General features: G+C 41.7%; 1 protein-coding gene across 1 annotated transcript in view; it reads left to right on the forward strand.

The window, feature by feature from the left end:
* Positions 1-15499, forward strand: part of LOC118833235 (inner centromere protein-like) — a 111545-nt gene extending 96046 nt beyond the window's left edge. The window contains exons 27-28 of the mRNA XM_036740599.1: positions 15213-15319; positions 15410-15499. Of these exons, the coding sequence (XP_036596494.1) occupies positions 15213-15319; positions 15410-15499 (197 nt within the window). The remainder of the gene's footprint in view (positions 1-15212; positions 15320-15409) is intronic.
* Positions 15500-18786: the final 3287 nt, after the last annotated feature.

Raw genomic sequence — 18786 nt, forward strand, 5'->3', positions numbered from 1 at the left:
TGTGAGATCATTTTCAAGGGTTTAATTGATCATTTCAAGGTGCACTGTAAGCTTCTGACTCCCACACCAGGATAGGCTGTTATGAGAAATGTAAATTATTAATACAGTCATCACACATATCATATAAATTGTTATGAAAATCGTAATTCCCCATAAGATGGTAGCTGGAAAGCAGGGACTAGCGCGAGCTCCCTGCCAAGTCTCTCCATAAACCTATAAAAATGGCTCTGAACCAATTCTAGAACTGCAGAACCCACAAAATAGCAGAGGGAAGCAGGGCTCCATCCCAGGACAGCCTGGATGGTTGCTGGGTGAGGTCTTTCTCGCACGGAGCTGGGAGCGGAGTGGAGTGGAGCAGAACCCAGCATGGGCCACACGGACAGACCAGACCATGAGCTGAGCAAAGTGTGCCCTAGAGCCCTGAATCAGTGAGCTGCAGCAGTTATCAGACTTCTCAACCCACAAACACCAAAGACAACAGAAAAGGTTAGTGGGAAAAGCTGCTGGGGACAGGAGGATAAAGTTTGCAGTTCAGCCACCACCCCGGGGGCAGCAGAGGTGGGGCAGCTACAGAACTACAGCTGCAGTTGCTTCCCACCCCAGGCCCACCTGGTGGGAGGAATTAAGTGGCAGATTAGAGCAGGAGTGAAGAGCCTGCTGAAGATCTAAGCCCAGTCCAGGTTGGGGGTTCTTGGGGAAGGAGGAGTGCTGGGGTGGCAGAGTTGGCGCATCCCCCCAAGCTTGGAACATAGTTCTCTTAACTCTACAAGCAGTCATACGTCGCTGAAAAACTCAAGGGTCAGGTTAGTTGGCTGGGAACATGGCCAGGAAGCGAAAATGCACCTAGATTCAGTCTCAGACTTTGGAATATTTCTTTGGTGACAAAGAAGACCAAAATATACAGCCAGAAGAAGTCAACAAAGTCAAAGAGCCTACAACAAAAGCCTCCAAGAAAAACATGAACTGGTCCCAGGCCATGGAAGAACTCAAAAAGGATTTGGAAAAGCAAGTTAGAGAAGTAGAGGAAAAATTGGGAAGACAAATGAGAAGGATGTGAGAAAACCATGAAAAACAAGTCAATGACTTGCTAAAGGAGACCCCCCAAAATACCGATAAATATACTGAAGAAAACAACACCTTAAAAATAGACTAACTCAAATGGCAAAAGAGCTCCAAAAAGCCAATGAGGAGAAGAATGCCTTCAAAGGCAGAATTAGCCAAATGGAAAAGGAGGTCCAAAAGACCACTGAAGAAAATACTACCTTAAAAATGAGATTGGAGCAAGTGAAAGTTAGTGACTCTATGAGATATCAAGTCATTGTAAAACAGAACCAAAGGAATGAAAAAATGGAAGACAATGTAAAATATCTCATTGGAAAAACCACTGACCTGGAAAATAGATCCAGGAGAGATAATTTAAAAATTATTGGACTATCTGAAAGCCATGATGAAAAAAAGAGTCTAGATATCATCTTTCAAGAAATTATTAAGGAGAACTGCCCTGATATTCTAGAGCCACAGGGCAAAATAGAAGTTGAAAGAATCCACGATCACCTCCTCAAATACATCCCAAAAAGAAATCTCCTAGGAATATTGTCGCCAAATTCCAGAGCTCTCAGATCAAGGAGAAAATACTGCAAGCAGCCAGACAGAAACAATTTGAGTATTGTGGAAACACAATCAGAATAATCCAAGATCTAGCAGCTTCTACATTAATAGATGGAAGGGCTTGGAATACGATACTCCGGAGGTCAATGGAGCTAGGTTTAAAACCAAGAATCACCTACCCAGCAAAACTCAGTATCATGCTTCAAGACAAAATATGGATTTTCAATAAAATAGAGAACTTTCAAGCTTTCTCAGTGAAAAGACCAGAGCTTAATAGAAAATTTGACTTTCAAACAGAAGAATCAAGAGAAGCATGAAAAGGTAATCAAGAAAAAGAACAAGAAAAATTGCAAGGGACTTACTAAAGTTGAACTGTTTTGCTTACATTCCTACATGGAAAGATGATGTGTATGATTCATGAGACCTCAGTATTAGGGTAGCTGGAGGGAAAATGCATGTGTGTGTGTGTGTGTATATATATATATATATATATATATATATATATATATATATATATATATATATATATATATGTATATGTGAGTGTGTATGTATGTATATATGTATGTGTATATATATGTATATATATACATATATATATGTATATATATGTGTATATATATATATATATATATATATATATATAGAGAGAGAGAGAGAGAGAGAGAGAGAGAGAGAGCAGGCACAGAGTGAGTTGAAGATGAAGGGAAGATATCTAAAAGAAATAAAATCAGATTAAGGGATGAGAAAGGAATATATTGAGAGAGGGAGATAGGGAGAGATAGAATGGGGTAAATTATCTTGCATAAAAGTGGCAAGAAAAAGCAGTTCTGTGGGGAGGGAAGAGAAGGCAGCTAAGGGGGAATGAGTGAATCTTGGTCTCATCAGATTTGACCTGAAGAGGGAATACCATACACACTCAATTGGGTATCTTACCCCACAGGAAAGAAGGAGGAAGAAGATAAAAAAGGGGGGATGATAGAAGGGAGGGCAGATGGGGGTGGAGGTAATCAAAAACAAACACTTTGGAAAAGGGACAGGGTCAAGGGAGAAAATTCAATAAAGGGGGATAGGTTAGGAAGAAGCAAAATATAGTTAGTCTTTCACAACATGAGTATTGTGGAAAGGTTATACATAATGATACGCATGTGGCCCATTTTGAATTACTTGACTTCTTAGGGAGGGTGGGTGGGAAGGTAAGAGGGGAGAGAATTTGGAACTCAAAGTTTTACAAATAGATGTTCAAAAACAAAAAGAAAAAAAGTTTTTGCATGCAACTAGAAAATAAGATACACGGGCAATGTGGCATAGACATTTATCTTGCCCTACAAGAAAAGAAGGGAAAAGGGGATGGGAGAGGAGTGGGGTGACAGAAGAGAGGGCTGACTGGGGAACAGGGCAACCAGAATATATGCCATCTTGGAGTGGGGGGGAGGGTAGAAATGGGGAGAAAATTTGTAATTCAAACTCTTGTGAAAATCAATGCTGAAAACTAAATATATTAAATAAAAATAATTTAAAACAAAAAAAAAAGAAAATCCTAATTCCCTTCACAAAGAGATAGACTCTGAGGGCAGTTTGATTGGTTTTTATTTAAATTGCCAGTGCTGGAATTTGTTTTGTTGAACCATACATGTTTGTAGCAGGGGTTTTTGGCTTTCTTCCCTTTCTCAGTGGGGGTGGTGGAGGTGAGAGGGAGAGGTGGATCTGCATGAAAATAAAATTTAAAAGATTTCTTTTTAAAACACTGCATGGATGATCTTTGTTACATCTCTAGGCCTCAGTGTTCCCAATCTGTAAAATGAGGGGTGTGGACTAAATGGCTTCTGAGGTCCCCACCAGCTCCAAATCTGGGATGATCTATTTCTGACCAGTGACATTTCCCTTTTTGCCCAGCATAGGAGGAAGTGTCAGTACTAGCTTTGGGCACCTCACTTCCCCTCCTTGGTCCTCAGTTTCCCCACCTATAAAATTAAAGGGATGGGTTCAGTGAGTTCCAAGGGCTCCTCTAACCCTGCTCCCATGAGTCCTTCCAGTGGCATATGCCAAAGAGACGCCCTGGGGATGCCAAGACAAAAAGCAGGAAGGTCACTGAGCGCAGCCTTATGAATGATAAATCATTACATCTATATCAATATGTATATAAAAGATCCTCCATATTACAGTGCAGGCCTTTCATGTATGTATCAGGTTGTCCCCCCGCATGAACTCTCTCTCTCTCTCTCTCTCTCTCTCTCTCCCTCTCTCTCTCTTCTTTGGAGATGTGACAAGACTTGAGCAAAGAATAATAAACATTCTTGAGGTTAAGCATCTGGAAAAACTGCTGTTCTAAGAACCTAGCCAGATCTTAAGAAGGAAATATCTCACAAGACCCCATCGAGAGGGTTGACTCCCCTCGCGGGTGGGAAACATCTGGGACAGTTAGTGGTGAGCTTTCTTTGTTAATAGCCCTGTGTAAGTCTCCACATGGGTGAGTCACATTGGAATCTCACCTATGGAGAAGATGCTCTGCCTGGGACCCTCCCATTCCAGACCCTGATAAGCTGTGCCCCGGGAATCCCCAGCTTGAAAACTCAGGTGTCAGAGTTCCCCCGAATTGGTGATGTTCTCTGTTTCCACTTTTGCTGTGTTAGTTGTGTTATTAGGAATTGTTAGCTATTGCTGTTGTAAATCCAATAATGTTGTAAATCTTGTCCGTTAATAAAAGCATTATTCCATTGGGAGTGTGTCTTATTGCAGGTGCGAATCTGAACCTAACTAAACTTAATTGCACACCTTATTTTACAGATAGTGAAACTGAGACCGAGAGAGATTAAGCCACTTGCCTGAATCCAGGTCCAGCCTCCTAGTCTAGCACTCCCCATGCTGCCCACACTAGAGCCCAGATCTGCCACATGCGGTAGAAAAAAAACCCCAGGCTGGATGGGAAGGTCAGGCCTATGCATAGTCTAAACCAAGATGGTGCACAGGCCCAGCTGTGCCTGGTCATGAGTGCTGCCCATGAGTCCTTATACTGCTGATGCCCCCTTTCAAATCCCACGAGCCACTGCCCTACCAAGTCTAGGATGTTTAGGCCTGGGTGGGCACGGTGAGAGAGAGGGGGCTTACCCAAAAGTTGTGATGTTAGTCTAGAGGGGCGAGGCCGGCCCTTCTTCTCCTTTCAAATCAACTGCTTGGGGGACCCATGGTTTTTGTCTAAGGGCGCTTGGGGCATTTAAAGTTCTGTTCTATCCCACAAGCATTGCTTAAGTGCCTGCTGTGTGCAAAGGACCATGCTGGACTCTGGGGACACAAAAGCCTGAAACAGAGGAAAGGGCATTGAATTTAGAGTGCAAGGTCCTGGGTTAGGATTTAGACTCTGCTTCTTTGTGGCTGTGTGAGGTTTTTTAGCAGGTTGCTCACCCTCTCTGGGCCATGTCTCTGAAATGAGGGGGTTAAACTGGATGGCTCCCAAGGCCCCTTCCCATCCCAGGCCTCAGACCAATCACCCCCCTCCCCCCCCCCCCCGCCAGTCAATAAATATTTATTAAGCAGCTACTACATACCAGGTGCTGTGTTAAGCAAAGGGCACACAAAAAGAAGCAAAAACATCCCTGCTCCCCAGGAGCTCAGTCTAATGAGGGAGACAACAGGCAAACAAACACACACAAAGCAAGTTATATGAGGATAAATAGGAAATAATTAACCGAGGGAAAGCCTAGAAAGTAAGAAGTTGGGAGCTCTCTGGCCCATACTCTTACTGTGTAAATACAAGGCAGTCAGCCTTTCTGCACCTCAGTTTCCTTATCTGTAGCATGGGGATATGGATCATCATGATTTCATCCCCTGTTTTTTGAAGAGGACCAATGACTTCACAGGTGATGTCTCGAATTCCCTGTGAAATATTTGGAGGTGATATAGGAAGTGTTTTAATTGAGGCAGAATTACACAAAATCCAGAATTGTGCCAACTTTCTCTTCCTGCATCATCAAAGCCCAGTAGCAGGACCAAAGTCAGGATGACTTGTGATGGCCTGGGATAACCTCAGTGGATTGATGCATTTTCAGAGGTTCAGGGACCCTTCAAGGACTGAAGTACAGGAAAAGGCCTTCTAGAAAGAATTCATGCATCCAGAATGAATCCACCGGACTTAAGCATTCTTTAAGTCAAGATGGCAAAGGTTTATTGTAATGCTAATACTGCAGGCAGGGCTCCTTAGGGAGCTTGCTACCTAACAGGAATGATGCTAAAACTTATATTGGAAAAGTAGTGGATTATGTGGCAAGTATGTAATTAGGTGATAACACACAACCTTGGTCACAGGCATCATTCACTACTGGAAACTGGGGAGGGGGGAGGATTCCTAAGGGGTGTGTTTTTGATCTGCTTTGTCTGTGGCAAGATAGCTTTGAGAGCTGATGTCTAGATGGGGGGTGGAGCCAAGATGGTGGTGTGAAAACAGGGACTCACTTGAGCTCTCCCCCAAATCCCTCCAAATACCTATAAAAATGACTCTAAACAAATTCTAGAGCTACGGAACCTATGAAATGACAGAGTGAAACAAGTCTCCAGCCCAAGATGGCCTGGATGGTCACTCAGAAGGGACTATTGCATCATGCTGGGAATAGAGCACAGCCCGTGGGCTGGGCCAGAAGAGACCAGGGTGGGGTAGCTAGGGTGGAGCAGGCCTCAGGGCACTGAATCACTGGCAGCTGTGGTTTCCAGACTTCTCAACCCACAAGCACCAAACACAACTTAGCAGGTCAGTGGGAAAATTATTGGACCTGGGTGAGAGAAATGTGCAGTCTAGCCCCAGGCCGGGGTTGCCAGAGGTGGCTGCAGCTGTGGCGGCTGCTTCTGGAAGTCCATGTCCACAGACTGTGGGGGGAATCAGGCAGCTGATCAGAGCAGAAATGCAGGGAACTCTTTGCTGGTGCTGAGGCAGGGTTCTCTTACTTTGCCCTACTTGGATCTGTGTCGCAGCCCCACCAACAGTGTATTAGTGTCCCAGTCTTCCCACATCACCTCCAAATATTTGTCATTTTCTTTTTGTCATATTAGCCAATTTGATAGATGTGAGGTAGTTCCGCAGAGTTTTTTAATTTGCATTTCTCTAATCAAGTGATTCAGAGAATTTTTTATATGACTATACATATCCTTGATTTCTTCATCTGGAACTGCCTGTTCATATCTTCTGACCATTTGTCAATTGGAGAACGACCTGTATTTGTATAAATTTGACTCTATTCTCTACATATTTGGGAAATGAGGCCTTTATCAGAGAATCTTAGAATAAAAATTGTTTCCTAACTTTCTGCTTTCCTTCTAATCTTTGCTACACTAGTTTTCTTTATGCAAAACCTTTTTAATTTAATGTAATCAAAATTATCCATTTTGTATTCCATAATGCTCCTTTTCTTGTTTGTTTATAATTTATTGTCTCCGCCATAGATCTGACAGATAAACTATTTCTTGCTCTCCTAATTCACTTATAGTATCACCCTTTATGTCTAAATCATGTAGCCATTTTGACCATATGTTAGTAGCTGCCCCACTGGGGTTCTTTCCTTCCTTCCTTCCTTCCTTCCTTCCTTCCTTCCTTCCTTCCTTCCTTCCTTCTTCCTGTCTTCTCCTACTCCTTCCTCTCTCTGTTCACATAGTGGTATAATACCTTACCTGTGGGTGCTCTGCCCAAAGGAATGTAAATTTTGATTACTGAAACCTTGCAAAATATCTTTGGATTTACAGGCTAGATTTCTTTCCTAAGAAATCACTCAAAGCACTCTAGCTCTCATTGAATGGCCAACAATACTGTTCCAGCCCATGCCCCATCTGGTCATTGTTTGGTCCCTAATGGCTCAGAGTGAATGTAAACAGAAACTGTTTTTGTTTTGGCCAGAAACCCTGAGGGTCTTCACCTCTGAGGTTGATTATTTTTTGACTAGGTAAGAGAGAGTATCCTTTGCCTCATTTCTTGCCTAGCCTTAATCACTGAGTGGGCATTGGCTCAGTCAAACTGAGACCTTGGGTAGAGCTTGGCTTGAAAAGACTAAGGCCTCCTGCTGCATCCAGGGCTATCTCCAGTCATCCTGATCTATATCTTGCCACTGGGCCCAGACGGCTCTGGAAGAGACAGTGAGGCTGGTGACTGTGCACACCCCTCCCTCACTTAAATCCAATCCACTTGAAAGTCATGACATAACCTTCCTGGTGCCATGGTCCTCTTCTACAAGCAACAATAACCTGCAGATGAAGCACATAGTAAGTGCTTGTGGAAGTGTAAAAGAAGATACTTTCCTATTAGGCACACTGTGGTCTCACAAGTCCTCACACACAGTATTCCACCTCACATCTCCACACCTATGTACAAGCCAAAATGTACTTCTTCACCTTTGCTTCTTAGAATCCCTGGCTCTCTCCATCCCTCAAGTCCTTTAATAGTGACACCCCCCTCCCCCACATCTAGCAGCTGCCAGGAGAAATTAGCTTGAATTTCAATTGACCAACCAATTAGTCATTGATTGAGCCCTCCTTATGCGCTTAACAGGAAGGATAAGAATAAGGATGAGCAAAATCAGCCCCTGATCTCAAGGTGCTTACACGCATTCATTCTACTGGAAAGAAAAGCATCTACACATAGGTTCCCAAAGTGGGCAATATTGTCCCTGGGGTGTGCTGGAACAATCTAGGTGGGCAGTAGTAGCCTTAGACGCAATTGAGAGGGTGATAAAAATAAGGGAGGAGAAGAAGCATAAGGAAAGAAGAGAAGAGAAAAAAATTTGAAAAATCATTCATATATGTTTCATCTGTTGTATAACTATGTTAAAGTCATAGGGATTACATTATTTTTCAAAAAAAGCACATAAAACACAAGTTATAACTGATCAGTGGTCGAGTCCACTGACAGGTCTTAACAAGCAAGTGTTGGCAGAAGAATGTATCAGGCATTGTTGGGAAGTCTAGCATGCATCAGCAGGAAAATGTGCATGTAACAACTTGTTTACAATATGATACTATATGGTTATATGATGTAATATTGTATCACCAAAATTTCAATGCAGGAAAGACATAACAAATTTACAATACACTATTAAATTTAAGATGTGTCTTTTTAAAAAAAAATGTATTTTTTGAAATGATGCAAAGTTTTAAAAAAACTCTTAAAGTGTCAAAGAAAGTAGACTTCCAGGGAGCCATGGAGTATTTTTTAAAGGAGGCAGTAGGCCAAATAAGTTTGGCAACCTCTGATCTACACAGATCAATAAATCCAGGGTACCTAGAGCAGAAAAGGATACCAGTAAAGGGGAGGGTGCAAGATGAGGAAGCCAGGTCCTGCCCACAGTGTACCATTACAGCCTTCTGTGGCAATTTAAGGTGGATAAGTAAAGCATTTCCCAGGAGAGGGAGGGGTGGATAAAGAGTGGGGTCAACCAAGGGAGAAAGGGGAGTACTTGGAATGAAACTGTCAGGACTGATTATCAGCAAGAAAAGATTCTCTACTCAAGGTCAGGGCACAAGGAGGAGAGACCAAATACATTTCACGCAAACAATGTCAGATCTAAACAATTGGAAAAATATTAATTGCTCATGGGTAGGCTCAGCCAATATAATAAAAATGGGAATTCTACCTAAATTAATTTATTTATTTGGTGCCATACCAATCAACTACCAAAGAGTTATTTCATAGAGAGAGGAAAAAATAATAACAAAATTCATGTGGAGAAACAAAAGGTCAAGAATATCAAGGGGATTAATTTGAAGGAAGGCAGCCGAGCCTTACCAGATCTCAAGCTGTGTCATAAAGTGATAATTATCAAAACAATTGGGTACTGGAGGAAGAGTCAAGATGGCACTGCGAAAGGAAGGAACTGGTAGAGCTCTCTCACAAATCCTGTCAGGTACATCTAAAAAAGTGAATCTGAGCAGATTTGAGAGAGTTAGAAGCTACTAGTATACTGAGAGGGGAAGGAGTACCAGGCACCAGCAAGGGCAACAGACCAAACCAACCAGGAAAAGCAGAGGAATCCAGCCAGCACACCAATATCAGAGATCGCTGGGCGAGCAAAACACTGGAGCAGGAACAGGCCCAGGGTGGAAATACCAGCTATGGCTGAGATCACACCCTAGGCTTCTCAGACCAGGATGGGAGTCTGTTAGAGCTATGGGACACACCAGCACAGAGCCTGCAGCAGTGGGAGCAGCTAGCCCAGAGGCCTCCAACCCACAGTCTAAAGGGTTGAAACTCGCCTTCTTGAACTTCTGGGAGCCATGATGGCCAGGTAAAGGGGCTCTCATTCATCCCTTTAATAAACCCAGAGAAATACTACCTCAGGAGCAACAGAGGAGCCAGAAAGGGGGCACCAGTAGAGACAGAAGTTGGGGAGAGGGCCCTTCTTGTGGTGGCAGAAGCAGGCTAGAGCAGGAAGAGAGGTGTCCCAGCAGCCCTCACTTCAGTAGAACAACGAGAGTAACCGAGCCCCGGGAGGTGGAGCTAACAAACATCAATGCTGGGACCCCAGACATGGCTTTACACAGCCAGGGAAACTGGCAGACAACAGCACAGATAACAACTGAGACCACCCATACTGTTCACCAGTTTTGGGGAAGAGGAGACTCCCAGCAGCCAGACCACCCCTTCCCCCACACCTCAAGAAACCAGAGGCCATAGCACAAAAAGCTAGATCCCAATACCAGAAACTTGGGACAGTGCCCCCTGAGCCCCAGAAGCAAAGATACACTTTAGAAACCAGGAAAAAAATACCATGAGAAAAAACACTAAGAAGCTTTCAAAGAACATTGATTCGTATTATGGAGACAGGGAAGGTCAAAATACCAATTCAGAAGAGGACAGCATGGACACTACACCCACATCTGAAACCTCAAAAGGGAAAGTGAACTGGTCTCCAGACCAAAAAGAATTCCTGGAAGAACTCAAAGAAGAGTTTAAAAACCAAATTAGGGAGGTAAAAGAAAAAATGGAAAAAAAATTCATTGATGAAAACAAATTTTTAAAAAGTAAAATCGGTGAAATGGTTAAGTAGAATCAGAATATAAATGGATAAAATCTCTCATTGAAAAGTAAAATCAACCAAATGGAAAAGAAGATAGAAAATCTAAAGGAAGAAAACAATCCACTAAAAAATAGAATTGGGCAAGTAGAAGCTAATGACTCTGTGAGACATGAAGAATCAGTCAAACAAAATCTAAAGAATGAAAAAATAGAAGAAAACGTGAAATATCTGATTGAAAAAAACAACTGACCTGGAAAACAGATCCTGGAGACACAATCTAAGAATTATTGGTCTACCTGAAAGCCATGATGAAAAAAAAGAGCCTGGATAGTGTCTTCCAAGAAATCCTTAAAGAAATCTGCCCCAAGGTTCTAGAACCAGAGGGTAAAATCCTCATCAAAAGAATCCACCGATCACCCCCTGAAAGAGATCCCAACTTGAAAACTCCAAGAAATATTATAGCCAAATTCCAGAACTACCAGGGCAAGGAGAAAATACTGCAAGCAGTTAGAAAGAGACAATACAAATATCATGGAACTAGAGTCAGGATCATGCGGGATCTTTCAGCTTCTACCTTAAATGACAGGAGAAATTGCAATATGATATTCTGAAAGGCAAAGGAGCTTGAACTACAACCAAGGATCAACTACCCTGCAAAACTGAGCATAATTTTCCAGGCAAGGAGATGGACATTCAATGAAATAAGGGAATTCCAGACCTTCCTGACAAAAAGGCAGAGCTCAATGGAAAATTTGATCTTCAAATACAAAACTCAAGAGAGACATAAAAAGGTAAAAGGAGAAAAAAACCCTAGTTAATCAATAAGGCACACTAGTTACATCCCCATATAGGAATATTTTGTTTTATATATGTTTTATACATATGTCAATCTTGAGAATAGTACAGTTATTATGACAATTGAAAGGGATATACATAGACTGTGGGTGTCAGTATAAAATAACTGATATAATGATAAAAATATAATTAAGAGATTTAAAGGGATGGTTCTGGGAGAAGAGGTAAGGATGTAGTAGAAAAGGGTAAATTATATCACATGAAGAGGCATAAAAACATATTACACTAGAGGGTAAGAAGGGAGGGAACAGAGCAGTTTTTGAGCTTTACTCTCATCGGATTTGAATCAAGGAGGGAATAACATACCCTGATAAGTATAGAAATCAAACTTGTCCTACAGGCAGTAGGAGGGGAAAGAGGAAAGAAAAGGCAGGGGGTGGTCATAAGGGAGGGAAGAAGTAGCAACAGAAAAAGAGATAAGATAATGGACAGGAATAAAGAGGGAGGGTAAACTGAGGAAGGCAGCAGTCAAAAGCAAAACTCTGTCTAGGAGTAGAAGAGCGAAGGAAGAAATAAAAGCATAAACGGGGGAAATAGGATGGAGAAAAAGACACCGATAGTAATCATAACTGTGAATGTGAATGGGATGAACTCCCCCATAAAACAGAAGCTGATAGCAGAATGGATTAAAAACCATAATCGTACAATATGGAGCAATATCATTATTTATCATATATGCACCCAGTGGTATAGCATGCAAATTCTGAGAGGAGAAGTTAAGGGAGTTAAAGGAAGAAATAAATATCAAAACTGTAATAGTGGGGAACCTCAACCTCCCCCTCTCTGAACGTGATATATCTAACCTCAAAATAAACAAGAAAGAAGTTAAGGAGGTGAATAGAATTTTAGAAAAGGCAGATATAGTAGACCTCTGAAGAAGACTAATAGGGATAAATGGGAATATACGTTTTTCTTGGCGGTACATGGCACACACTCAAAAATTGACCATGTACTAAAGCATAAAAACCTCACAATTCAGTACAGAAAGGCAGAAGTAATCAAAGCATCCTTTTCAGATCATGATGTAATAAAAATTATTTGTAATAAAGGACCATGGAAAAATAAACTAAAAATTAATTGGAAACTATATAATCTAATTCCAAACAACGAGTGGGCCAAAGAACAAATCATAGAAAAAATTAATAACTTCTTTCAAGAGAATGACAATAATGAGACAACATACCAAAACTTATGGGATGCAGCAAAAGCAGTTCTTAGGGGAAGTTTTATATCTCTAAACACTAACATGAATAAAATATATAAAAAGTAGATCAATGAATTGGGCATGCAACTGAAAAAAGCTAAAAAAAGAACAAATTGAAAATCCCTAATTAAATACCAAATTAGAAATACTGAAAATCAAAGGAGAGATTAAAAAAATTGAAATCAAGAAAACTATTAAATTAATAAATAAAACTAAGATCTGATTTTAAAAAAACCCAATAAAATTGATAAACTTTCATCAATATGATTAAAAAAAGAAGATAACCAAATTGCCAGTAGAAAAAATGAAAAGGGTGAATTCCCCTCCAACGAAGAGGAAATTAAAATAATAATTAGAAATTATTTTGCCCAATTGTATGCCCATCAATTTGACAACCTTAGGGAAATGGATAAATATTTACAAAAATATAAATTGCCCAGGTTAACAGAAGATGAAGTGAAATATCTAAATAACCCCAACTCAGAAAAAAGAAATTGAGCAAGTTATCAATGAACTCCCTAGTTAAAAATCTCCAGGGCCAGTTGGTTTGCAGGTACATTTAATGACACATTTAAAGAACAATTAATTCCTATACTTTATAGACAATTTGGGAAAATAGGTGAAGAAAGAGTCCTACCAAATTCTTTTTATGACACAGTTATGGTACTAATACCTAAACCAGGAAGAGTCAAAACAGAGAAAGAAAATTATAGACCAATTTCTCTAATAAGTATTGATGCAAATTTTTTAAATAAAATATTAGCAAAAAGACTGCAGTAACTTACCAGCAGAATAATACATTATGAGCAGGTACAATTTATTCCACAAATGGAAGGCTGGTTCGATATATGGAAAACTATCAGCATGATTGATCATATCAACGACAAAACTAGCAGAAACCATATCATCATCTCAATGGATGCAGAAAAAGCCTTTGACAAAATACAACACCCACTCCTATTAAAAACACTAGAAAGCACAGGAATAAATGGAGTCTTTCTTAAAATTATAAATAGCATCTACCTAAAACCATCAACAATCATTATTTGTAATGGGGATAAGCCAGATGCATTCCCAGTAAGATCAGGGGTGAAACAAGGATGACCATTATCACCCCTGCTATTCAATTTGGTACTTGAAATGTTAGCTGTAGCAATAAGAGAAGAAAAAGAAATTGAAGGAATTAGAACAGGCAAAGATGAAACTAAATTATCACTTTTTCAGATGATATGATGATTTACTTAGGTAATCCTAGAGAATCAAGTAAAATACTACTTGAAATAATAAACAACTTTAGCAAAGGTGCAGGATATAAAATGAACCCACATAAATCCTTGGCATTCCTATACATTACTAACAAAGCCCAATAGCAAGAGATAGAAAGAGAAATTCCATTTAAAGTTACTGTAGACATTATAAAATATTTGGGAGTCTACCTGCCAAGTCAAACCCAGGGCCTATATTAACACAATTATGAAACACTTTTCAAACAAATAAAGTCAGATCTAAATAAATGGAAAAAATATCAGTTGTTCGTGGTTAGGCCAAGCTAATGTAATAAAAATGAAAATTTTACCTAAATTAATTTACTTATTCAGCACCATAGCAAACTGCCAAAAAATTATTTTACATAGCTGGATAAAATAATAACAAAATTCATCTGGAAGAACAAGAGGTCTAGAATATCTAGGGAATTAATGAAAAGAAATGTTAGGGAAGGTGACCTAGCCATACCAGATATTGAATTGTACTATAAAGCAGCAGTCATCAAAACTACTTGGTACTGGCTAAGAAACAGAGTGGTGGATCAGTGGAATAGGTTAGGTATATAATACACAGTAATAGCAAATGACCCTATTAATCTAGTGTTTGTTAAACCCAAAGACCCAGACTTTGGGGATGACAACTCAGTATTTGACAAAAATTGCTGGGAAAACTGAAAAATAGTTTCCCAGAAACTAGGTAAAAACCAGCATCCTGTAAATTATTGTCTATCCTTTTTTCTAGAAGAGGAACATGATATCAGGGAGGTGATGCTGTTGTTGAAGTTTATGGGTGCTGGGACCCCAAAAAAGGGACACACCAATCCGGATGAATTCTACTCAAGCCTTCTTTAAACCAAAGGAAAACAAGGTCTATTAAAGGCCCGCCATGTTGTCCAGACTCTTAAGGTCACTCCTAACGCTAATGTGAATGAGCCAGATTGAATCCCAGCACCTCCATGCAGACTGAGAGGGATCTTATACACAGAAAGCATGTGGGAGGGATTCAAGGGTGGCCAGTAGGCTGGGGTGACTGGAGGAGAGGTCTAGGGAGGATCGTGATGGCAATGACCAGTATGCTGGGGCAACTGGAGGTGGGAACCAAGAGGATGGCGTTTGAGATAGGATACAGGGTGGCCTTGCCATCGAGCCTCCAATGAGCCGTTGACTGACAGCACCCGTGGCCAATAGGCGCTTGGCTCCTGGAAGTGGGGGGTGGGTGGGTGGGGTGGGGGGGGCTACGTTCCTGATGACTGGTCACGCCTTTGTTTCCCCATCCCCTCCACCCCCCAGCAGCAGGAGCTTCAATGCCGTGGCTCCTGAGGCAGGTCCTCCAGATTCAGCAAGTGAGTGGGGTGGACGAGCGGCGAGCGGCGGGTGGTGGGGCACAGGAGCGGCAGGTGAGGCAGGGAAGAGGCCACGTTCTCTCGGGCCTCTCCTGGTCCTGACCCGTAACGCGAGGCAAGTCCCACTCCTCTCCTCCTCCGAAGGCCCGTGCTTGGCCTCCGCGGCCTCCTCACCGCCTGACGACACCCGAGAGGAGCCGGGAAACTGAGGCAGGCCCTCGAGTCCTCAGTTAACCCGCCTGTCAAAGGAGGCCTTGCACTGATCTCGAGCAGAGAGAAAATCGAGGCCAGGGCCCTCCCCCAGTGCGGCTGTGCCCGTTTTACGGGCCGGAAGCTGAGGGCAGGGGGGGGGATGTGGCTGCTGATGCTGGAGCCCCCAGAAGGACACACCCCCAGCCCCCCGAGGCTGTGTCGAGGTCATGGTAAGCCGGTGTATGTCTAGTGGAACGAATTAATCAATGAAAGAATGAATGAACAAATGACCTCTTCCCTTCAGGTGTGGGCACCCACGTTCCTGTTCTCACCCCCTCAGGTGACAGGTGTTCAAGGCCTGCTGGGCACAATTCCAAAAGGTTCTACGGAAGGGTTGGATCCGCTCACAACTCCACCAACACCCCAGTAATGTTTCATTTCTCCTACATCCCCCCCAACGTTTTCCACTGACCTTTCCTCTCCTATTAGCCAGTATAATAGGTATGAAGTAGTACCTCAGGATCATTTTGATTTGCATTTCTCCAATCAATTGTGAGGTAGAGTGTTTTCATATGGCCATGGATAGCTTCCATTATTTCATCTGAAAACTGATCATACCTTTTGATCACTTATTAGCTGGGTAATGGTTCTTATTTTTATAAATTGGACTCAGTTCTCTATATATTTGAGAAATGAAGTCTTTAGAAGAAAAACTTACTTCAGTTTTTTTTTCACAGTTACTATTGCTAACTGTATTTCTCTCCCTCCTATCCTCCACATTTATTCTAGTCTCTCTCCTTTCAGCCTGTCCCTCTTAAAAAATGTTTTGCCTCTGACTACCCCCTCCTTCAACGTGCCCTCCCTTCTATCACCCCCCTATCCCCTTCCCCTCCTACTTTCCTATAGGATAAGATAGATTTCTACAGCCAATTGAGTGTGTATGTTATTCGATCTTTTTACAAGAGTAAAGTTCATTCACACCCCCTCACCCCCCTTCCCCTCCACTGTAAAAGTTTTTTCTTGCCTCTTTTATGTGAGATAATTTACCCTATTTGACCTCTCCCTTTCTTTCTCCCAGTACATTGTTCTTTCACACCATAATTTTTGTTTTTTAGACATCATTCCTTCATATCCATCACATCTCTACCCTCTGTCTATATATACACCTTCTAACTACCCTAATAATGAGAAAGGTCTTATGAGTTACAAATATCTCCCCATGTAGGAATGTAAACAGTTTAACCTTATGAAGTCCTTTATGATTTTCCTTTCCTGTTTACCTTTTAATGCTTCTCTTGATCCTTGTCTTTGAAAGTCAAATTTTCTATTCAGCTCTGGCCTTTTCATCAAAAAATGCTTGAAAGGACTCTATCTCATTGAATATCCATTTTTCCCCTGAAGATTACACTCAGTTTTTCTGGGTAGGAGATTCTTCGTTTTAATCCTAGCTCTTTTGCCCTCCAGAATATCATATTCCAAGCCCTCTTATCCTTTATGGTAGAAGCTGGTAAATCTTGTGTTGTCCTGATTGTGTTTCCACCATAGTTGAATTCTGTCTTTCTGCCTGCCTGTAATATTTTCTCCTTGACCTGGGAACTCTGGAATTTGGCTACCATATTCCTGGGAGATTTTATTTTGGGATCTCTTTCAGGAGGTGATCTGTGGATTCTTTCAGTTTCTGTTTTATTCTCTGGTTCTAGAATATCAGAGCAGTTTTCCTTGATAATTGAAAGATGATGTCCAGGCTCATTTTTTCATCATGGCTTTCAGGCAGTTCAATAATATTTGGATTATCTCTCCTGAATCTGTGTTCCAGGTCAGTTGTTTTTCCAATGAGATATTTCGCATGGTATTCTTTTTTTTCATTCTTTTGGTTTTGTTTTATTGTTTCTTGATTTCTCATAAAGTCGTTAGCTTTCATTTGATCATTCTAATTTTGAGGAATTATTTTCTTCAGTGAGCTTTTGTATCTCTTTTTCAATGTGCCCATTTCTTTTTTTTTAAGGAATGTACTTTCTTTCTTCAGTTAAATTTTGTGCCTCTTTTTCTATTTGGCCTAGTCTCTTTTTTGAGCTATCATTTTCTTCAGTAATTTTTTGTGTCTCCTTTAGCAAACTGTTGATTTGTTTTTCATGATTTTCTTGTATCACACATTTTTCTTCCCAGTTTTTCCTCCACTTCTCTAATTTTATTTTCAAACTCCTTTTTGAGCTCTTCCATGGCCTTAGAATAATTCATCTTTTTCTTGGAGGCTTTGGATGTAGGAGCTTTGACTTTGTTGTCTTCTTCTGAGGGTGGGTTTCCATCTTCTTTGTCACCAAAGTAAGTTTCTATAGTCTGAGTTTTTTTCTGTTGTTTACTCTTTCTCAGCCTATTGCTTGACTTTAACTCAAAGTAGGGCTCTGCTTCCAGGGTGGAAGGTGTCCTTTCCTGGGCTTCAGGGGTTTTGTGCAGCTGTTGTCAGAGACTCTTCTATGGACCTGTAAGTTTTCAGTTCTTCCAGAGTGGTATGATCTCAGGAGAGGTGTTTACCCCTCTCCTGGCCTGTGCTCTGGTCTGTCAGTGACCTCAAGCACTCTTTCCTGTACAATGTGAGGGAAGGAAGGGGGACAGGAGCTGAGCTCCCTGGCACGTCACTTGTCGAAGGGGCTTTCTCACTGGAGAAATGGGGAGGAAATGCCCCTGACAGCAACATCCACCCCCTTGTAGTGTCTTTCCTTGACCCATTCTTGGAACTCTGTGGCCTTTGGGGAGTTGGCAGTGATGTCTTTGTGGAAAACCTTGGGTTCCTCTTGTCACTGTGGGGGGAGCTATCCCTTGCTGGTGTCTCTGGGATGAGCGGACTGCAGGAGACTCCTCAGAGCTGGAGGGGTTTTAAGCCCTAAGTTCTGCCAGGAGGCATTCCCTCCATGGCATCCTGACAGGTGGTCGTCTGTCTAGCTTTTGCTGGAACACCTCAGAGCATGGGTAGCTCACTACTTCACAAGGCAGTTTGTTACATTTTTGAATAGCTTTAACTATTTGTAAAAGCAAGGGTGGCTCTGATTGTGTGCATGATGCTCGCCCATGGTAGACCCCAAGTAAATGTGCATTGAGTTGAATCAGAAAGCTCCGTTTTGTGCTCCTGTTGGCCTCCTCCTAATTTCTACCCCTTCTGGTCCTGCTGTCTGAGGCTGAGCAGAGCACAGCTAACTGGGTGTCTTCCTCCACCTCCACCTCAGGCTGGTGGGCTCAGTTATTCTCGGGTCCCTGGGACTGACCATTTGGCTACACCACCAGATGAGACTGCCCATAGCTTTTTGGGGGTCTGAACACTGGCTTGCTGCATC

The sequence above is a fragment of the Trichosurus vulpecula genome (assembly GCF_011100635.1).
Source record: "Trichosurus vulpecula isolate mTriVul1 chromosome X unlocalized genomic scaffold, mTriVul1.pri SUPER_X_unloc_5, whole genome shotgun sequence".
Classification (NCBI taxonomy): domain Eukaryota; kingdom Metazoa; phylum Chordata; class Mammalia; order Diprotodontia; family Phalangeridae; genus Trichosurus; species Trichosurus vulpecula.